The sequence below is a fragment of the Lynx canadensis genome, chromosome C1, assembly GCF_007474595.2.
Source record: "Lynx canadensis isolate LIC74 chromosome C1, mLynCan4.pri.v2, whole genome shotgun sequence".
NCBI classification, from domain to species: Eukaryota; Metazoa; Chordata; class Mammalia; order Carnivora; family Felidae; genus Lynx; species Lynx canadensis.
The window spans coordinates 19,363,051-19,379,264 of record NC_044310.1 but is presented as its reverse complement, the minus strand read 5'-3'; the positions used below and the strand labels follow the sequence as shown (position 1 = coordinate 19,379,264).

Here is a 16,214-nt window from a genome sequence, read left to right as displayed (position 1 = left end):
CCCAGTGACTTACCCAAGGATGAGAATCCAGTCCTCCAAGGCAGTTCTTCCTATTGCCCATGACTTCCGCAGCTCTCTCAGACTCTCTGCATTACCCAGCTCAGGAATTTGCTGTGGCTCTCAATGGTCTTTAGTGTGAAGGTCCCAAGACCTCACAGGTCCTAGGTTCCCCACTAGACCTCATTCACTGGACCCACAGACTCCTCCTGCTATCTTCCAGCAAGTTCCAGTGCCCCTCTCCTCCAAAAAGCCTACCAGGACCCATGCTTTGCCAGTCACTCTCCATTGTCCCAGGATAAAACTGCTTGTATTTGCATGACTTGATCAGTGGTGACCTCAACAGACTAGGGCTCCCCAGAATAAGGACCAGTCTTCTCTACCTTCAGAGAGGGAGGGTAGGGCTGTCTCCATCAGACCAGGCTCCTAACCATGAGGACCAAATTCCCACCCACTGCCACCCCCCCCAACCAAAAAAAAAAAAAAATTAGAACACTAAGGGCAGAGATTATATCCCTACCATTAAGTCACAAATTTTCAGGGTGCAGATTCTCTCTCTCATTAGATTAGAAGCTCTAGAGGGCTGTCAGTAACTCTCCCACCAGACAAACAGGCTTTTGGCAAGAATTGCCCCAAGGGGTTTGTAGAGCCACCATTCAGACATATTGATCCCAACGCAAAATTTTATTGTCAATACACAGATGCCTGGCCCCACTGGCCTCACCTTTCTCCTCTTGGTGCTTAAGCCCACTTAGGCCCCATCTAGCTCTGGCCTAATGCAGAGGACCAGGGATGCCCATCCTTAGGACAAACCCTGGCTGCCTTAGCCAGCACCCCCGCTAGGTGCTCATCCTTGCTGTGGGGCTCCCTCTCTCATCCAGCATCTTTGTCCATCTGAATTCCTCTGAACCTGGGGTTCACAGGTACAAGCCCTGGACATGCCACCCCCTTCTCAGCCCCAGGCATCTGCCGAGGTGTAAGGGAGAGGATGGGCTCAGACCAGGCTGTGCCAAGTCACACTAGAGGTGCAGGAAGATGCAGCAGCTGGGTGTGTGTGCGCAGGTCCCTTGGCTCCCGTCCTGCCTCTCAGCGGCTGGCCTTGTGTTTGTTAAGGAGCAGGTTTGTGTTGGATTCCTGAACCTGCAAACCAAGGGGTTTTCTTGTCGATCCCTCACCTTCACATGGCAAACATTGCCTTGCTCCCCTCCCCTCCTGGCAGCTACCCTGCCAGGCCTCCCAGGGAAGTCCTTCATATGTCTGACTCTAGCTGCCTTAGTATCCACTCTGAGCCTGGGAGCCCAGGCTGTGGACATTCACAAGGCTCCAGGCCATTCTAGCCCAGTCAGGTGGTTTGGGAAGTGGAGAAAGGAAATTAAGTTATGTGGGTGTGTGCCTTTTTCTCCCTAAAAGCTTCCTCCCTCAGGAGGAGGCTGTGTGTGTGTGTGCGTGTGTGTAAATATATATATATATATAAATATATATATATTTACACACACGCACACACATATATATATATATATATATTTTTTTTTTTTTTAAGAGAGAGAGAAAGGGAGCACAAGCAGGGGTAGTGGGGCAGAGGGAGAGAGAGAATCTTAAGCAGGCTCCATGCTTATCCCAGAGCACAACACAGGGCTCAATCCCATAGCCCTGGGATCATGACCTGAGCCCAAATCAAGAGTCAGACCTTCAATTGACTGAGCCACCCAGGTGCCCCAAGAGGAGGCCATTCTTATGCACCATGGAGAGAACCCAGGGGCCCTCTGCCCCCAGTGGGCCTAGGTATCTGCCACTAAGCAGAAACTGAGCTGGCTCAAGCCACCCTAGGAAGGGGTAGGTTTGAAGGCATTAGAAACATAAGTGGCTCCATGGGAGGAGCCTGAAGGGAGCCGGCAGAGGCTCTCTGAGGAGGAAAGGGTGGAACCTAACCGATCAGCTGTGGCTGAGGGAGCGCAGTCTGTGCACAGAAGTCTAGAAGGTAGACCAGTCTTGAAATCGACAGAAAGTTTGACTAATGGGGCAGAGCCTGAGCTGGGTGGGGTGGCTGGACGAGCACTTATTGGGTAGGAAAGGGCAGCTGCATGAACCTTATCCCTGTTGATGAGCGCAGTGATCAAGTCTTGCTGGCAAGTCATGTCGTGGATGTCCAGGGAGGACCCACTCGCCACCGACAGGCTCAGGGACACATGCTTGTGCATCAGCTCCTCCTCCTGCTCCTGGTTGAAGCGGATGGAGCGCACCTCCTCTACTATCCTGGGGGCGGAGGGGTGAGTACTTTCCGAGGGCTGAGGGAGTTTGGAGGGGAAGGAGAAAAAGGGGGGCAGACCCCACATCTCTTCCCTGGCATCCACCCCGCTTTGCCCTCCCCCCTCACTCCTATGGAGATCCAGCCAAAGCTGTGCGCTCACTTGGGATGGAAGAACAGGGGGTCTGGGGATTCTAGCTCCCGCACCCACAGACCCCGATCAAGTAGGGCCCCAGGGTCCGTGTTATAGAATGGTGATGGCCCCGAGGTCTGCGCTCAGCCCAGACTTATGGGACTCGGGGTACCCCCAATGCCCGGCCTACATGTTAAGCTCATCTCGGATCTCCTTGTACTGCATCAAGTTCTCCTGTATTGCCTCGAGCACCAGGCAAAAGTTGTCACAGGTGTTTTCCGAGAGGTTAGACAGGTTGCCCCCGGTAAGTGGCTCCTGGGGGAGGCCAGACATCTCCAAACGGGCGACCGCACAGTGCACCAGTGGCAGGTAGTTACTTCCATCCTCCTCCTCCTTGCCTGTCTGGGAAGAGGGAAAGGGACAGAGCTCAGCCGGCACCCCTCCCCCAGTCCCTTCCTGCTTGGCTTCGGGGAGGATGAGTCTCCTAGGATACCAGGGTTCTAATGCCCCTCATTGAGCTCCAACAGATCTTAGCCTCCCTACGCTGTTGGTGGGAGGCTTCAGATACATAAGTCCTTTCCCTACCTCTTTGAAAATTCTTAGCCCCTTTTCAAAATTTAGCACCCAGTTTCCCTCCTGATAAATCCTACCCAGCCAACTTCTAAAGCCCTGTCTACTCTGAAGTCATAGCCCACAGCCGTCAACATTTTGGAAGTACTCCACCCTCCACCCCCACCGACCTTTTGGAAGCTCTACCCCTGAATGAGTAGCATTGCAGCTAACATTTAATGAGTTGTATGTGTGTGCCAACTACTGTTCATTTATGTCCATAATTCTAATGATAGTCCTATGAGAAAATAACTATTATTATTCCCATTTTGCAGAAGAAATTGAGGCTTAAATTGGTTATCTGCCCAAAGGTCACCCAGCCACTCAGTTTTGAGTTGCCATAGAAATAAGGCATCTAGGGGGTGCCTGAGTGGCTCAGTCAGTTAAGTGTCAGCTCTGGTCATGATCTCATGGTTCATGGGTTCAGGTCCCACATTGAGCTCTGTGCTGGCAGTGTGGAGCCTACTTGGGATCCTCTCTCTCTAGCTCTCTCTCTCTCTCTCTCTCTCTGCCCCTCCCCCCTTGTGCACGCGCATGCTCTCTCTCTCTCTCTCTCAAAATAAAAAAACTTTAAAAATATAGGAAATCCATACCCCTCAGATGTCACTCAAGGTAGGGGATGCTGCCCCCAGGTCTCAGGCTTGACTTTCCCCAGGCCCTCGAGTGTGGAAGCATGTGCATGTGCGCTCACATACACACACACACACACATATGTGCACATATACACAGTCAAGTCAGTACATTCTGCGCCCTCCTCCCTTCTGCCCTCCCATCCCACTCACCTCACGGAAGGTTGTCTGATGCAGTTGTCCATGCTCGCCTGCCTTCATCATTTGCTCCAGATTGGTGGTCACCACAACGACCAACAGGTTGATGCCAATGAAGGCACCGATGGTGATGAAGATGGCGAAGTAGACAGCACCCCCAATCTCCATTGCGTACTCTCTTGTCTCCATCCTGGAGATGGCAGACAGGGGCCCCATCACCTCCCTGGCCCTTTGAGCCTCGATTTCCCCATCTAGGAAACGGGGACACTACCTCAAGGCCCACTGGGTCTTCTGCTACCTCACTGCTGTTGTGCTGATCGAATGCCTGTTCCTGACTGTCATAGCAGCTGCTCTTTGTTGAGCACACAGGGCCTCAAGTCAGCCCTCTAAGGTGGGGATGTGTCCATCGGCATTATCAAGTTTAATCTATTGGCTACACTCTTTATTCACGATTTTCTTATTTTAAAAAATAACTCAAGCTCATAATAGGAGAATTAGAAGGAAGATATATAGGAAAAAAACCCCATCTACTATTAATACCTTGTTATGAATCTCCTATAAAATATTTTCCTAAAGAATAGGTCTTTCTTTCTCTCTTTCCATACACACACACACACACACACACACACACACACACACACTCGCACATGCACGCATATAGAGATACTCTGTGCCAGGCTCTATGCTAGGAGATTTAAATAGATTTTCTCTGTTGATCCTTACAGCAATTCAGACACAGTTAATTACAATAATCCCCAATCAGCAGGTGAGGAAGCTGAGGCTCAGAAGAGAGATGAAGGAATTTGTCCAAGGTTGCATGGCTAGTGTGATGGAGCAAAGACTCAAAAGCCCAGCCTCCAGTATACCTTTATTGTACACTCTATGATTTTCCCACTACCTACATCATAATGGGTGGTACCCACAGAAACCCTTTATCAGCTGTGCTTCTAGTCTCACAAGAGATAAAAAGAAACCAGTCAGGAGGACCCACTTCCTAGAGTGCACTGGAAACAAATAGGGTAATGGAAAAGAACAGAACCTGGTGGCCATCTATGGCCCCAAATGGCCTTGGGCAGCAGGTGTAAGAATGAAATGAGGCTCTGAGTTCCCAGGAATCCAGGCAGCTTGGTGGGCTCAGATGTGGGCTGGGAGGCTGTCCTGAAACCACAGAGCTGCTCTCTTGCTCAAGACCTACCCAGTTGTTTAGCATGACAGGAGAAATGATGAACAGGCCTGCAGTAGGACTTTGAACTGGTGGAATTTCAAGGGGAACAAGGCTTCAAGCAGGCCACAAACCCAGAGGCCCCAGTCTCAGGGGTCTCCCTTTCCCCAGTTTGAAGTTCCAGGCACCCCCCTCCTGCTGGGCACACCCTCATCCCAAGCTCTGGACCACCCACTCCCACCGCCTCGCCCCACTGGGTTGGGGGCCCGGAAGCCCCACAGACACTCACTGAAAGTCCCTGTAGATGTCCACCCAGCCATCTTGGGTGATGCAGATGAAAAGGGTGTACAGGGCAACCTGCATGTTCTGGAAATGCATGGGCACAAACGCACCAAAGAGAGTGACCCCGAACACGGAGAACACCTGCCAGAGAAACCAGACAAGATGCCTGGACTTCACTCAGGGACCTTGGGGACAGGACATGCACATGCCACGCAAATGAACACCGCCAAGGGAATGACAGGGATTCAGGCCCATAGGCCTCTCCTCTTCTTCCAGACACCCCTGTATCCCCAATGACCCAGGGGCCCTGCTCAGGGAAGGGGAGGATTGAGGGCAAGGGAGGGCACTGACCAGCATGAAGAAGAGGATGAGGGTCATGATATTGGCCATGTCAGGCACCGACTGCAGGATGACACGGATGATCCGGGCCAGAGGCTCCACCGCCATGCACACGTGCACCAGACGAAGCGCCCTGTGGCACAGCCTCTCAGGGGTGCCCCCTGGCCCCTCCCAGGCCCCTCCTCCCCCCGCCCCCTGACCTGCCCAGCCAGGCAGAACCGATCCCCACCTCATCTCCTTCCCGGGGTCCAGACAGTTCCCCTTCTTCTCCCGAGTTCCCAGCTCACCTGAGGGTATAGGTGATAGAGATGGCACTGAGTTCATTAATGAAGAACCCCAGGAGCAAGATAAAGATGATAAGGAAGTTGAGGATGTTCCAGCCGTCCTGGGGGGGTTGGGGGGCCAGCCCCAGTGGGGTCTATCAGGCCCAGCCTGTGGGGACATCCTGGGTCTGCCCTCCCACTGCCCCAAGGTTGGGAGGCTCAGTGTTCCTCTCAGAGCAGGGCCAGTCATCTGCCATCCACTGCTGTTACTTATCTGCATTCCCCAAACGTGCCACAAAACACACATGCACTCCCTGTCTCGTCCGTGTGTCCACAGCCAAGTGCAGTCTCAGAGAGACACAGTGGAGACTCTCACGTATACACAGCTAGTTCCTAAGCTGAGCAGCCACCTGGGCTAGCGCACTGCTGAAAATGGCCTGGCCCTACAGTTAGGTGACAGGAGAGCGTTCGGATGCTCCAGGCTTTGTGTGGCTCACACTATAATTAATAATACAATAAAAGTAAATACTAATAAAAACATTAAAGAACACCACTTCGGTAGCCAGTTCAGAAGTACACTGGCCCTCACTGTACGAGAGAGAGACAGAGACAGAGACAGAGACAGGAAATTTTTACAAGCCCTCTGTCCAGTAAGGCACAATGTTACATAGGGGTGGGGACTGAGGAAGGAACCTCATGTATGAAAAGTTCAAGCACAGCCACGAAAGGGGGAATTTATCTAACAAACAGTGGATACATTTATGTTTTAGCCAGTGATCCCACTACTAAAATCTGACCCACAGAAACTCTGGTTCAAGTACAAAATGACACCTGTGTAAGGTTGAAAACAACTAAAGTGTCCCACAATGAGACACCGATTGAATAAACCACGGAACATTTATTCAATGGAGCTCTGTGGAGCAAAAAAGGCAAATGGGAAATATCTCCATGTACTGATACAGAAAGGTTGCCAGGATCCACTAAGTGACAAAAGCAAAGTGCGAGGGGAGGGAGGAGGAAGGCAAAGGCAAACAAAGGAAGGGAGGGAGAGGAGGGATGGAGGACAAAGGCAAAAGAAAACCAAAGTATACACACATTAGCTTATGATCGCAAAGTACACACTGATAGGCTATAAATCTAAAAAGATTACCTGGGGTGGAGGGGAAGAGATGAAGGGAGGGAGTGGAAGGAAGAATTCTCTGTATACCTTTCAATATAGTTTTCGACCAATCCATATCTGCATTAAATATTCAAAAAGAAAACTTTTTTTTTAACGTTTTATTTATTTTTGAGACAGGGAGAGACAGATCATGAACAGGGGAGGGTCAGAGAGAGGGAGACACAGAATCTGAAACAGGTTCCAGGCTCTGAGCTCTCAGCACAGAGCCCGACGCGGGGCTCGAACTCACGGACCGCGAGATCATGACCTGAGCCGAAGTCGGCCGCCCAACCGACTGAGCCACCCAGGCGCCCCAAGAAAACTTTTTCTAATGGAAAAAAAAAGTTCTTAAACGTATCAGGTAGAACAGTGAACACAAGCCCTCCTGGAATCCCACATTCGGCGTGCCTGTGCCTACACGTACATCAGGAGACGCAAGTCAGCCTGGCCACAGATCCGGCGCTCTAACCAGCCAGTATTAAGCTCCTACTATATGCCAGACCCTGCACCGGATCCTGAGGATACAAGAGGACTTCTGCCCTGCAGGGCACACAATTTCCAGGAAGACAGATTGACAGTAAATTGAAACTCCATGTGAGAGAGATTGTCAGGGAGACACAGTAACACCTAACCTGGCCTGGGAGAGGCGGGATGACTTCCTGGAAGAGAAGATCTCTGAACGAGTCTGAAGCTGTAAGCAGGAGTAGAGCAAATGAATAAAGTGGCAGGGAGCTTTCATAGACGAGAGGTCAGCTTGCACAAAAGCATGGAGGCGAGAAGCAGCGGTGTGTGCGGATGCGTGAGGGTGCGTGCGCGTGCGTGTGCGGGTGCGTGCGGGTATGCGCTGGGGAGTGCAGCTGCAAGCAGTCTGGTAGCCGGAACTTCAAGGGCAAGGCAGGGAAAGATGAGGCTGCAGAAATAAGCAAGGGCCACATCGTGGAAGGCCTTAAGCACTATAAAGCCTTTCGACCTGATCCTATAAACAACAGGGAGCCAGGGCAGGATTTTAAGGATACTTTGGCCTGTGCCTTGGGGAGATTACTTTGATGGGGGGGGGGGGGGAGGGGTATCCTGGAGGCTAAAGCAACATCCTAGTGGGAGAAGACCAGGCAAGAGCTAGAGAGGGGTAGCAAAGATGCAGAGGCAGCAAGACATTTGAGAAATCATTAGGCGGTGAAACTGATTAATAGACTGTGGGGGTAAGGAGGAAAAAGGAATCCACAAGAGTAGAAGAAAAGGAAGAGCTGGGGACAAAACTTTGGGGATTCCTACATCGTGGGGTCATATTTTGAGATATTTACAGGCTTTCCACTTTCCTGCATTTCCTCTTTCCCTCCCCCGGCCTCCCCGCTCCGCAACAGCCAGTGGGGTGAGGGAGAAGGAGGCAGAAACAATCTCTAACAAGCCCTGGTTTTCACCCTGGCCCCTGATGAAGGTTAGGGTTTAGGACATGAGTTCTCAGCCAGAGATGATTTTGCCCTCCAAGGGACATTTGGCAATGTCTGGGGACATTCTTGGTTGTCACAACTAGGAAGGTGCTAAGGGGCATCTAGTGGGGAGAGGCCAGGAATGCTTCAGAACACCCTCCAGTGCACAGGACAGCCCCCACAACAAAGGATCATCCAGGCCAAAAGGTCTATAGTGCTGAGGTTGAGAACCCTGGGTTTAAGGGACAAGCAGAGTGGCTGGGAGGAGCACAAGATTCTCAGGCTTGCTTCAATTCCCTTGTCCTAATGAAAGCCTGGGGGTTAACCTTGAAAGTGCAGGCCCCCTGGGGTGCCTGGTTGCTCAGCCCACAGAGGGTGTGACTTGCCATCTCAGGGTACTTTGTTGAGTTCAAGCCCCACACTGGGCGTGGAGCTTACTTAAATAAAAATTAAAAAAATTAAAGAAGCATTGCTAAGAAAGTGCAGACCCCCTACTGCTGCTGAAAAAAAAAAATCTCAAGAAGATACAAAGGAGGAAATGTTTTCTCTTATGGAACAGATGTCTGCCTGCCTCCAGGGCTAATTCTGATAAAGTGGAGCATTGAAATGTTCACACAAAGCAGGGTACCTACTCCCCTCCCCTGGAGTGAGGAAACACTAAGGGTGTGCATCATCCCTTCGATGTTCTGGTAATGAACATCCTTGCAAATGTTATTTGCACAAAGCAGTCTTTAAGACGCCCAGACTTCAGCAATGTTGTTCTGGGTTCAACTACACCGTGTTCTGTGAACCTCTGACCCCTGGAAAGCTTAGAATTCTAACTGGTTATCCTGGTAATGGTATTAAAAAAATTTTTTTTTAATGTTTATTTTGAGAGAGAGAGAAAGAGAGAGAGACAGACTGTGAGCGGGGGAGGTGCAGAGAGAGAGGGAGACACAGAATCCGAAGCAGGCTCCATCCAGGCTCTGAGCTGGTAGCACAGAGCCCGAAACCGGGCTCAAACCCACAAACCGTGAGATCATGACCTGAGCCGAAGTCGGCCGCTCAAATGACAGTCACCCAGGCGCCCCCTGGTAACTGTATTTAAATGATACTTCTTTTTTTTGAAAGGTATAAAGACTTGATAGTCTTGTTGTTGTTTTTTTAATATTTTATTTTAGGGGTGCCTGGGTGGCTCAGTTGGTTAAGCAGCTGACTTTGGCTCAGGTCATGATCTCGTGGTTCATGACTCGAGCCCCATGTTGAGCTCTGTGCTGATCGCAGGAGCCTGCTTTGGATTTTGTGTCGCCCTCTCTCTCTGCCCCTCCCCTGCTCATGCTCTGTCTCTGTCTCTCTCTCTCTCAGAAATAAACATTAAAAAAACTGTTTTAGGGGCGCCTGGGTGGCTCAGTCGGTTAAGCGGCCGACTTCGGCTCAGGTCATGATCTCGCGGTCCGTGAGTTCGAGCCCCGCGTTGGGCTCTGTGCTGACAGCTCAGAGCCTGGAGCCTGCTTCCGGTTCTGTGTCTCCCTCTCTCTGACCCTCCCCCATTCAGGCTCTGTCTGTCTCTGTCTCAAAAATAAATAAACGTTAAAAAAAATTAAAAAAAAAACTGTTTTATATGCTTGAAAAAAAATATTTTATTTTAAGTAGTCTCTATACCCAACATGGGCTTGAACTCACAACCCTGAGATCAAGGGTTGCATGCTCCACTGAGTGAGCCAGCCAGGCGCCCCTAGTAGGTTTTCTTAAAATCTCTTCTCAAACATGGCCAAAGGCAAAATAAATCCCTTGACTTCAGAAATGACTTGACTATAGGGGTTTGCACAAGTGCTCACTTGTGAGGGGCAAAGAGAGAGGGGTAGAGAGAAAATCCCAAGCAGGCTCCATGTGGTCAGCTTAAAGCCCAATGAGGGGTTCGACCTGGGGCTCAAACTCACGAACTATGAGATCATGACCTGAGCCAAAATCAAGAGTCAGACACTTAACTGACTGAGCCACCCGGGTGCCCCAGTACAAATTACTTTCTACTGCATCACAGACATCTCAGAAGTAGTTGGTCTCTCTCTCCACACAACACACACACATACACACACACACACACACACACACACACACACACACAGACCCTCGGCTCATAGTACCCTAAGCCCAGGGGTGGGGTGCAGTCCCTAAGGAGTTGGGGTGATGGCCGAAAGGACCAGGATCTCACCTTCCAGAAAATCCAGAAGCCATTTAACCAGCCGAGGAGGACCTCACAGATAAGGATGGTCAGCACAATGTCATCTATGGTAGAGAACAACTCATAGTGTTTCTATATGAAAGACAGAGAAAAAGAGAGGGGCAGAGAGGTCAGTAGAACAGAGCCTGGGCAGGGCTGGGCAGGGGGGCATCTGTGGGGGGAAGGGCAGGCCCGTAATCCTGCTGCTCTTCATCCTCAGCAACTTGGCAGCTGCCTTTAGTCCACATTGTCCATGTACATGCCAGGCACCGTGCTAAGGCCCCACATGTGTCATTCGTGTCAGCATCACCATCGTCCTCCAAAGTGGGCTTTATTCCCGTCTCACAGATGAGGAATCAGAGAGGTGCCTGAGGCCACAGAGTTAGCAATAAAGACTGTTGTTGTCTGACTATAGGGGCGCCGGGGTGGCTCAGTCGGCTGGGCGTCCGACTTCAGCTCAGGTCATGATCTCGTGGTCCGTGAGCTCGAGCCCCGCGTCGGGACAGCTCCCGTGCGGACAGCTCAGAGCTTGGAGCCTGCTTCCGATTCTGTGTCTCCCTCTCTCTGGCCCTCCCCCACTCACACTCTGTCTCACTCTCTCTCTCAAACATAAGTAAACATTAAAAAAAGAATTAAGAAAAAAAAAAAAAAGACTGTTGTCTGACTATAAACCTTTGCTCCTAACCTCTGGAGCAGGGATACTTGAAAAAGGGAGGTGGCTGAGAGGCAGAACAGGCTCCAGGATTGGAAGGAAAGGCCCTGGCCGCTGAGACAGAGGGCACCAAGCCTCATCCTTTCTTCTCTGGTTGTCCCAGCCACTCCTGCTGCTTTGTCTCCCAAATCTCCCAGACAAGGCCTGACCGACTTCCTTCATATGCCACCCCCCCCACCCCCACCCCGCCACCGGCCTACTCACGGGTCCAGTTCCCTGGGTGGATGGACTCATGGATGGATGACCATGACCTTGAATTCTGTTTAAAATCCAACTCACTGGGGCGCCTGGGTGGCTCAGTCGGTTAAGCATCCAACTCTTGATTTCGGCTCGGGTCATGACCTCCCAGTTCGTGGGACTGAACCCCACATTGGGCTTGGCACTGATAGCATGGAGCCTGCTTGGGAATCTCTCTCTCCCACTCTCCCTGCCCCACTCCAGCTCTCTCTCAGTCTCTCTCAACATAAATAAATAAACATTAAAAAAAAAAAAAATCCAACTCACTTTCCCCCAATCTCCCATGAAGCTGTAACCCTACTATAGTTTGTGACCCTGTTAACAGCTCCCAGCCTCCAACTCCACCCTGGCAGTTACCAAAGTCCTTGGACTCCTCTCTTTCTCCACTTCCATGGCCAACAGACTCAGTGCCTCAAGGTTCACTACCACACGCAGAGGCCTCCTGGTACCCACAACCTTGCCCTCACCCATATCCACTGGCCAATGAGAGGCTGGGCAGAGTTTCTTAAACCCAGATGGGAGATTAAGGTTTTGGGCTCCCTGCCTGTTCCAAATTCCCTAAGGGTGTCATGGGCCAGGGATGTCGGTCTATAACAAGGAAGAGCTTTCTGTCCCCTCAGCTCCACCCCGCCGACTCCCGGGGGCAATAAACTCTCTGCACTATTTGCTGCAAGAGCTTCCTAAATACTCCATCCGCCTTCTCCAAGTCATGAGCATCCATGGCTAAATCAGAGTTGCTTCCTCCACCCACAAGCCTGCTATGGCTCCCAATGGCATAGGGACAAGGTTCAAAACCAGTCTGGTATTCACAGGCCATGACCTTCATGGACACATATCCTACACCAGAGCTTTTAGCATTTTTTGACTGGGACCTATAGTAAGAGGTGAATTTTGTATTTCACATCCTCCCTCTTTCCCCCTCCCTCACTCTCTCTCGCGTGCACACACGTACAATTTCTATTTCATTCTTTTTTATTCTACTTCATTCTGTATCAGAATGCTGGCATCTGCAGTCTGAACTGATTTCACAATCCGTTGAGGGGTTGAAGCTGCCTTGTAGTTCCACTCGTGCTGCAATCTTGGCTGTTGGGTGTCTGCCTCCACAGCATGGGAGGCAGCTCCTGTCAAGGCCACAGGAACTAAATCCAAGGGATGCTCCATGATCCTTCTCTGGCCTCCTCTCTTGCCATTTCTGGCCCCAGACCAGACAGCACACTCTCCTGGGTCCTCCCCACTCTACTGGTCACTCCTCCTCAGTCTCCTTTCATGCACCTCCTCCATTCTCTGTCCTTCAGTTGGAGACTCTCCTCAGAGCTCCGTCCTGGCGTTCTTCCCTTCTCACTGGATATGCTCTTCCCACGTGACCTCGTCTACTCCTTTAGCTTCTGGCAACCATCCACCCAGACGCTGGCAGCCCTCACGTTGGAATCTCCACCCCCGAGCTCTCAGCAGGATCTCAGAGTTGAGCTCTAACCTCTCACTAGACATCTCTATGTGGATATTGCATGGGCGCCTCAAATGCTACTCAATTCAAAGTGGCCTCGGCATTCTCCCCAAACCCACTCATTGTCCTATGTCCCCACGTCCCAACAAACAGCACCGTCCCCACACAGTTACTCAAGCCAGAAGTGTAACTTCTTGCTCTCCCCTTCCCTACACGTGTGAGATGGTGATGTATGTTAAAAAAGGTGGCACATAGGAAGTGCTTATGAAGTGTTTGCTATAAAGAAAAGCAGTCGGGAGGCCCATGGATTCAACTCCTAGAGAGTTTCAAATGCATGTGACCTCTTTTACCAACGGCCATGGCCCTGGTCCAAGACCCACCATCTTTCACTAAACACCACAACACGGTCTTGCCAGACCATCTTTTCCCATTCTTGGCACCCTCCTTTCCGTGGTCCACACTGTAGCAGCCAGTGTAAGTTTTCTGAAACACACGTCTGGTTATGTCACTTTCGTGCTTTAAACCCTTCCCTGACTTTCCAACGACATAGGATAGAGGCCATCCTCCTTAAGATAACTTAAAAACCCCGCACCATCTAGCTGCTGACCATCTCTCTGAAATCATCAGCCACCACATTGGACATTTTTAAAACACTGACTTCAAATAGCATAATTCACGTATGTAGTATACGCCTTGTAAAGAAATTAAAACATTGATAAGACCAAAGTCATACTGGACTTCCAGACCGACACACAGAACTCGCTCACAAGCTGTTTTGCCCACCCTAAACACTCTTTCCCAAGTGTTTTTGGGAAACAAAACACTTTTGCCTGGCCAACTCCTACTTACTCTTCGTTCTCAGCGGAAGCATCCTTTTCTCCAGGAAGGCTTCCCTGACCCTACCGGGATGCTTACTCTGAGCTCCCATGTACTCTGACACTCAGGCATTTGTAATGACGTGCACGAGTCAGAGACAGGATTGGGTCTGCTGTGATCATGCCCGGAACCCCAGCACAGAGTGATCCTCACTTTGTGACTATTTGTTAAAATGGGATACCCTTGGTGTGCCTGGGTGGCTCAGTCGGTTAAGCCTCCAACTTGGGCTCAGGTCATGATCTCACGGTTCATGGATTCGAGTCCCACATTGGGCTGTCGGTGCAGAGCCTGCTTGGGATTCTCTCTCTCTCCCTCGCCCTCTATGCCTCTCCCTCACTTGTGTTTTCTCTCTCTCTCTCTCAAAAATAAATAAACTTAAAAATGTGTGTGTGTATGTACATATATATATGTGTGTGTGTGTATACACACACACACACACACACACACACATACACACACACACACACACACACACACACACATATAATGGGATACCCTTCCCAACCAGGCACCCATTTGTCTGCCTCTGCTCACACCATTTTTCTCCTGCCCTTCCTCTCTACAAATCCAATGCCTTCCTCAAATCTGGGCCCCCTCCACCACGAGGTCTTCCTTGATCTCTAGTTCCCTGGAACGTCAGAATTGACAGGCCCTTGAAGAACATTCAATCCAATCACCATGAACAGATGAGGAGTCTGGGGCCCTGAGAGAAAAGTGCCTCACCCAGCCCTTGCCCCATTAGATCAGTGGGGGCAGAGGTCAGGCTGGAGTCCCACCTGGCCAAGGAAGGAGTTGGTGCGCAGAGCAATGGTGATGGCGTTGACCACCAGCAGCAAGGCCAGCAGCAGCTGGAAGGCTGGGTGACGAAGCAGCTGCTTGATGTACATGCGAGTGATGAACTCCTGCATGTCCCAGGTATCCTGGGAGAGGGCAGGGGACCTTCCTTCAGGCAGGTGTCACGGTGGGAGGCCTCTGCCTGGACGTTTGTTCTCAGTGAATGGGGTCCCGGGGGGGGGCCACTCTAAGGGGAGAAGTTGCCTGAGAGGGGTCATGAAATGGGGGCATCAGTGTAGGGGTCACTACCTATACAGCCACTAAAAGTGGGTGACTGTTGGGGGATCTTTGTGGGGATCATTGGAAGGGAGACTTCTGGGGTCTCTGCTGGTGACTGTCATTATATAAGGGTTCCCGTAGGGAGCGCTGCCTGGAAGTTACTAACATGACAGGAGGGGGCCAACACAGGGATCACTGCTGGGGAGGGTCCTCGGGGGTTGTTTAGAAAATAGAAGGGGCAGAGTTATTCTGATGGCCTGTTGCCCCCTGGGCACAGCTGCAGAAGGGTGATTGTGGGGTGGGGGTCGCTGCCGGCTGCAGCGCAGGCCTCCTCCTTACCCTCGTGCTAGTGATGTCTCTGCGGTTGATCAGTACTTGCTCCTCCGGCCGGGCGTAGGGCTCGTGAGTGGCCCTCTGTGAGGGTGAGGAGAGGGCCCATCAGTGCGGCCACTGCCCCTGGGGACCCAGTGCGGTGTCCTGTGCCCCACCCTACGCTGGTATGCCCAGCTTGGGTGGGCCGAGGCAGGGGCCACCTACCATGACGTTCAAAGGTTTGATATTGATGTCGGTCCACTGCTGCCACCAAGTCCTTCGGTTATCCATCATAGCTGCTCCGTCTCCTCCCACTTATCAAAGAAACTTCATTCCAAGTGGCCTTGCTCCCCCTCGTGGTGAGATCATAGAGGACTCTGTGACCTCCAGCTGTCTGCATTCCACCAAGGAATTCTGACTGTAAGAGAAGCTCCTCCCACTGACTCCCCTTGGTCCCCAGGGAGGAAGCCAGGGACACTAAGGGGCTGGGCTGCGGTCAGCAGTCAGAGGCTGATGGGAACAGATCATCAGAGGCTGATGGGAACAGGTGCGGCCTGGATGGAGAGATACAGGGGCATGTCCCTGCTCTGGGTCCAGGAGCTAGACGTAAGACTTGGAGGAGTGAAGAGCAGTGTTTGGCCCAGAGGCCCTCCTCCCAGCAAACCTCAACCTGTGCTCCTCCCCGTGGGCTAAACCATCCACTGCCCCAGTCTCCAGGCCCGCCCACCCTGCCCTTCCATGCAAGATGGGTTTCTCTATCTAGAGTAAAAGGCTGGTTTCTGTTTCTCTTTGAGCCCCCGGGGATGAGGCAGGAGAGCACCCTCTGGTCTCCAAAGGGCTGGGGAGAGATGGGCATGAGTGGAAGCCCTCACTAGCACGGATCAGCAGCCCATCATCCTGGCAGGCATGGAGCTCCGGGAATAGGGCCCAGGCCAGTGTGAACGCATGGCACACTAGTTACCAAGAGCATTCGTGCCCTTCTGACATCTTTCCAGCC

General features: G+C 51.5%; 1 protein-coding gene across 1 annotated transcript; it reads right to left on the bottom strand.

The window, feature by feature from the left end:
- Positions 1 to 673: 673 nt before the first annotated feature.
- On the bottom strand, positions 674 to 15,597 carry CATSPER4 (cation channel sperm associated 4). Its single transcript, XM_030326823.1, has 11 exons — positions 15,443 to 15,597; positions 15,245 to 15,319; positions 14,629 to 14,772; positions 10,575 to 10,676; positions 5,822 to 5,919; positions 5,547 to 5,667; positions 5,203 to 5,336; positions 3,767 to 3,941; positions 2,566 to 2,777; positions 2,085 to 2,250; positions 674 to 1,137 (listed from the first exon to the last, which is right to left on the bottom strand). Exons 1-11 carry the CDS (start codon positions 15,509 to 15,511, stop codon positions 1,084 to 1,086), a joined length of 1,350 nt encoding a protein of 449 aa, XP_030182683.1. The 5' UTR covers positions 15,512 to 15,597; the 3' UTR covers positions 674 to 1,083.
- Positions 15,598 to 16,214: the final 617 nt, after the last annotated feature.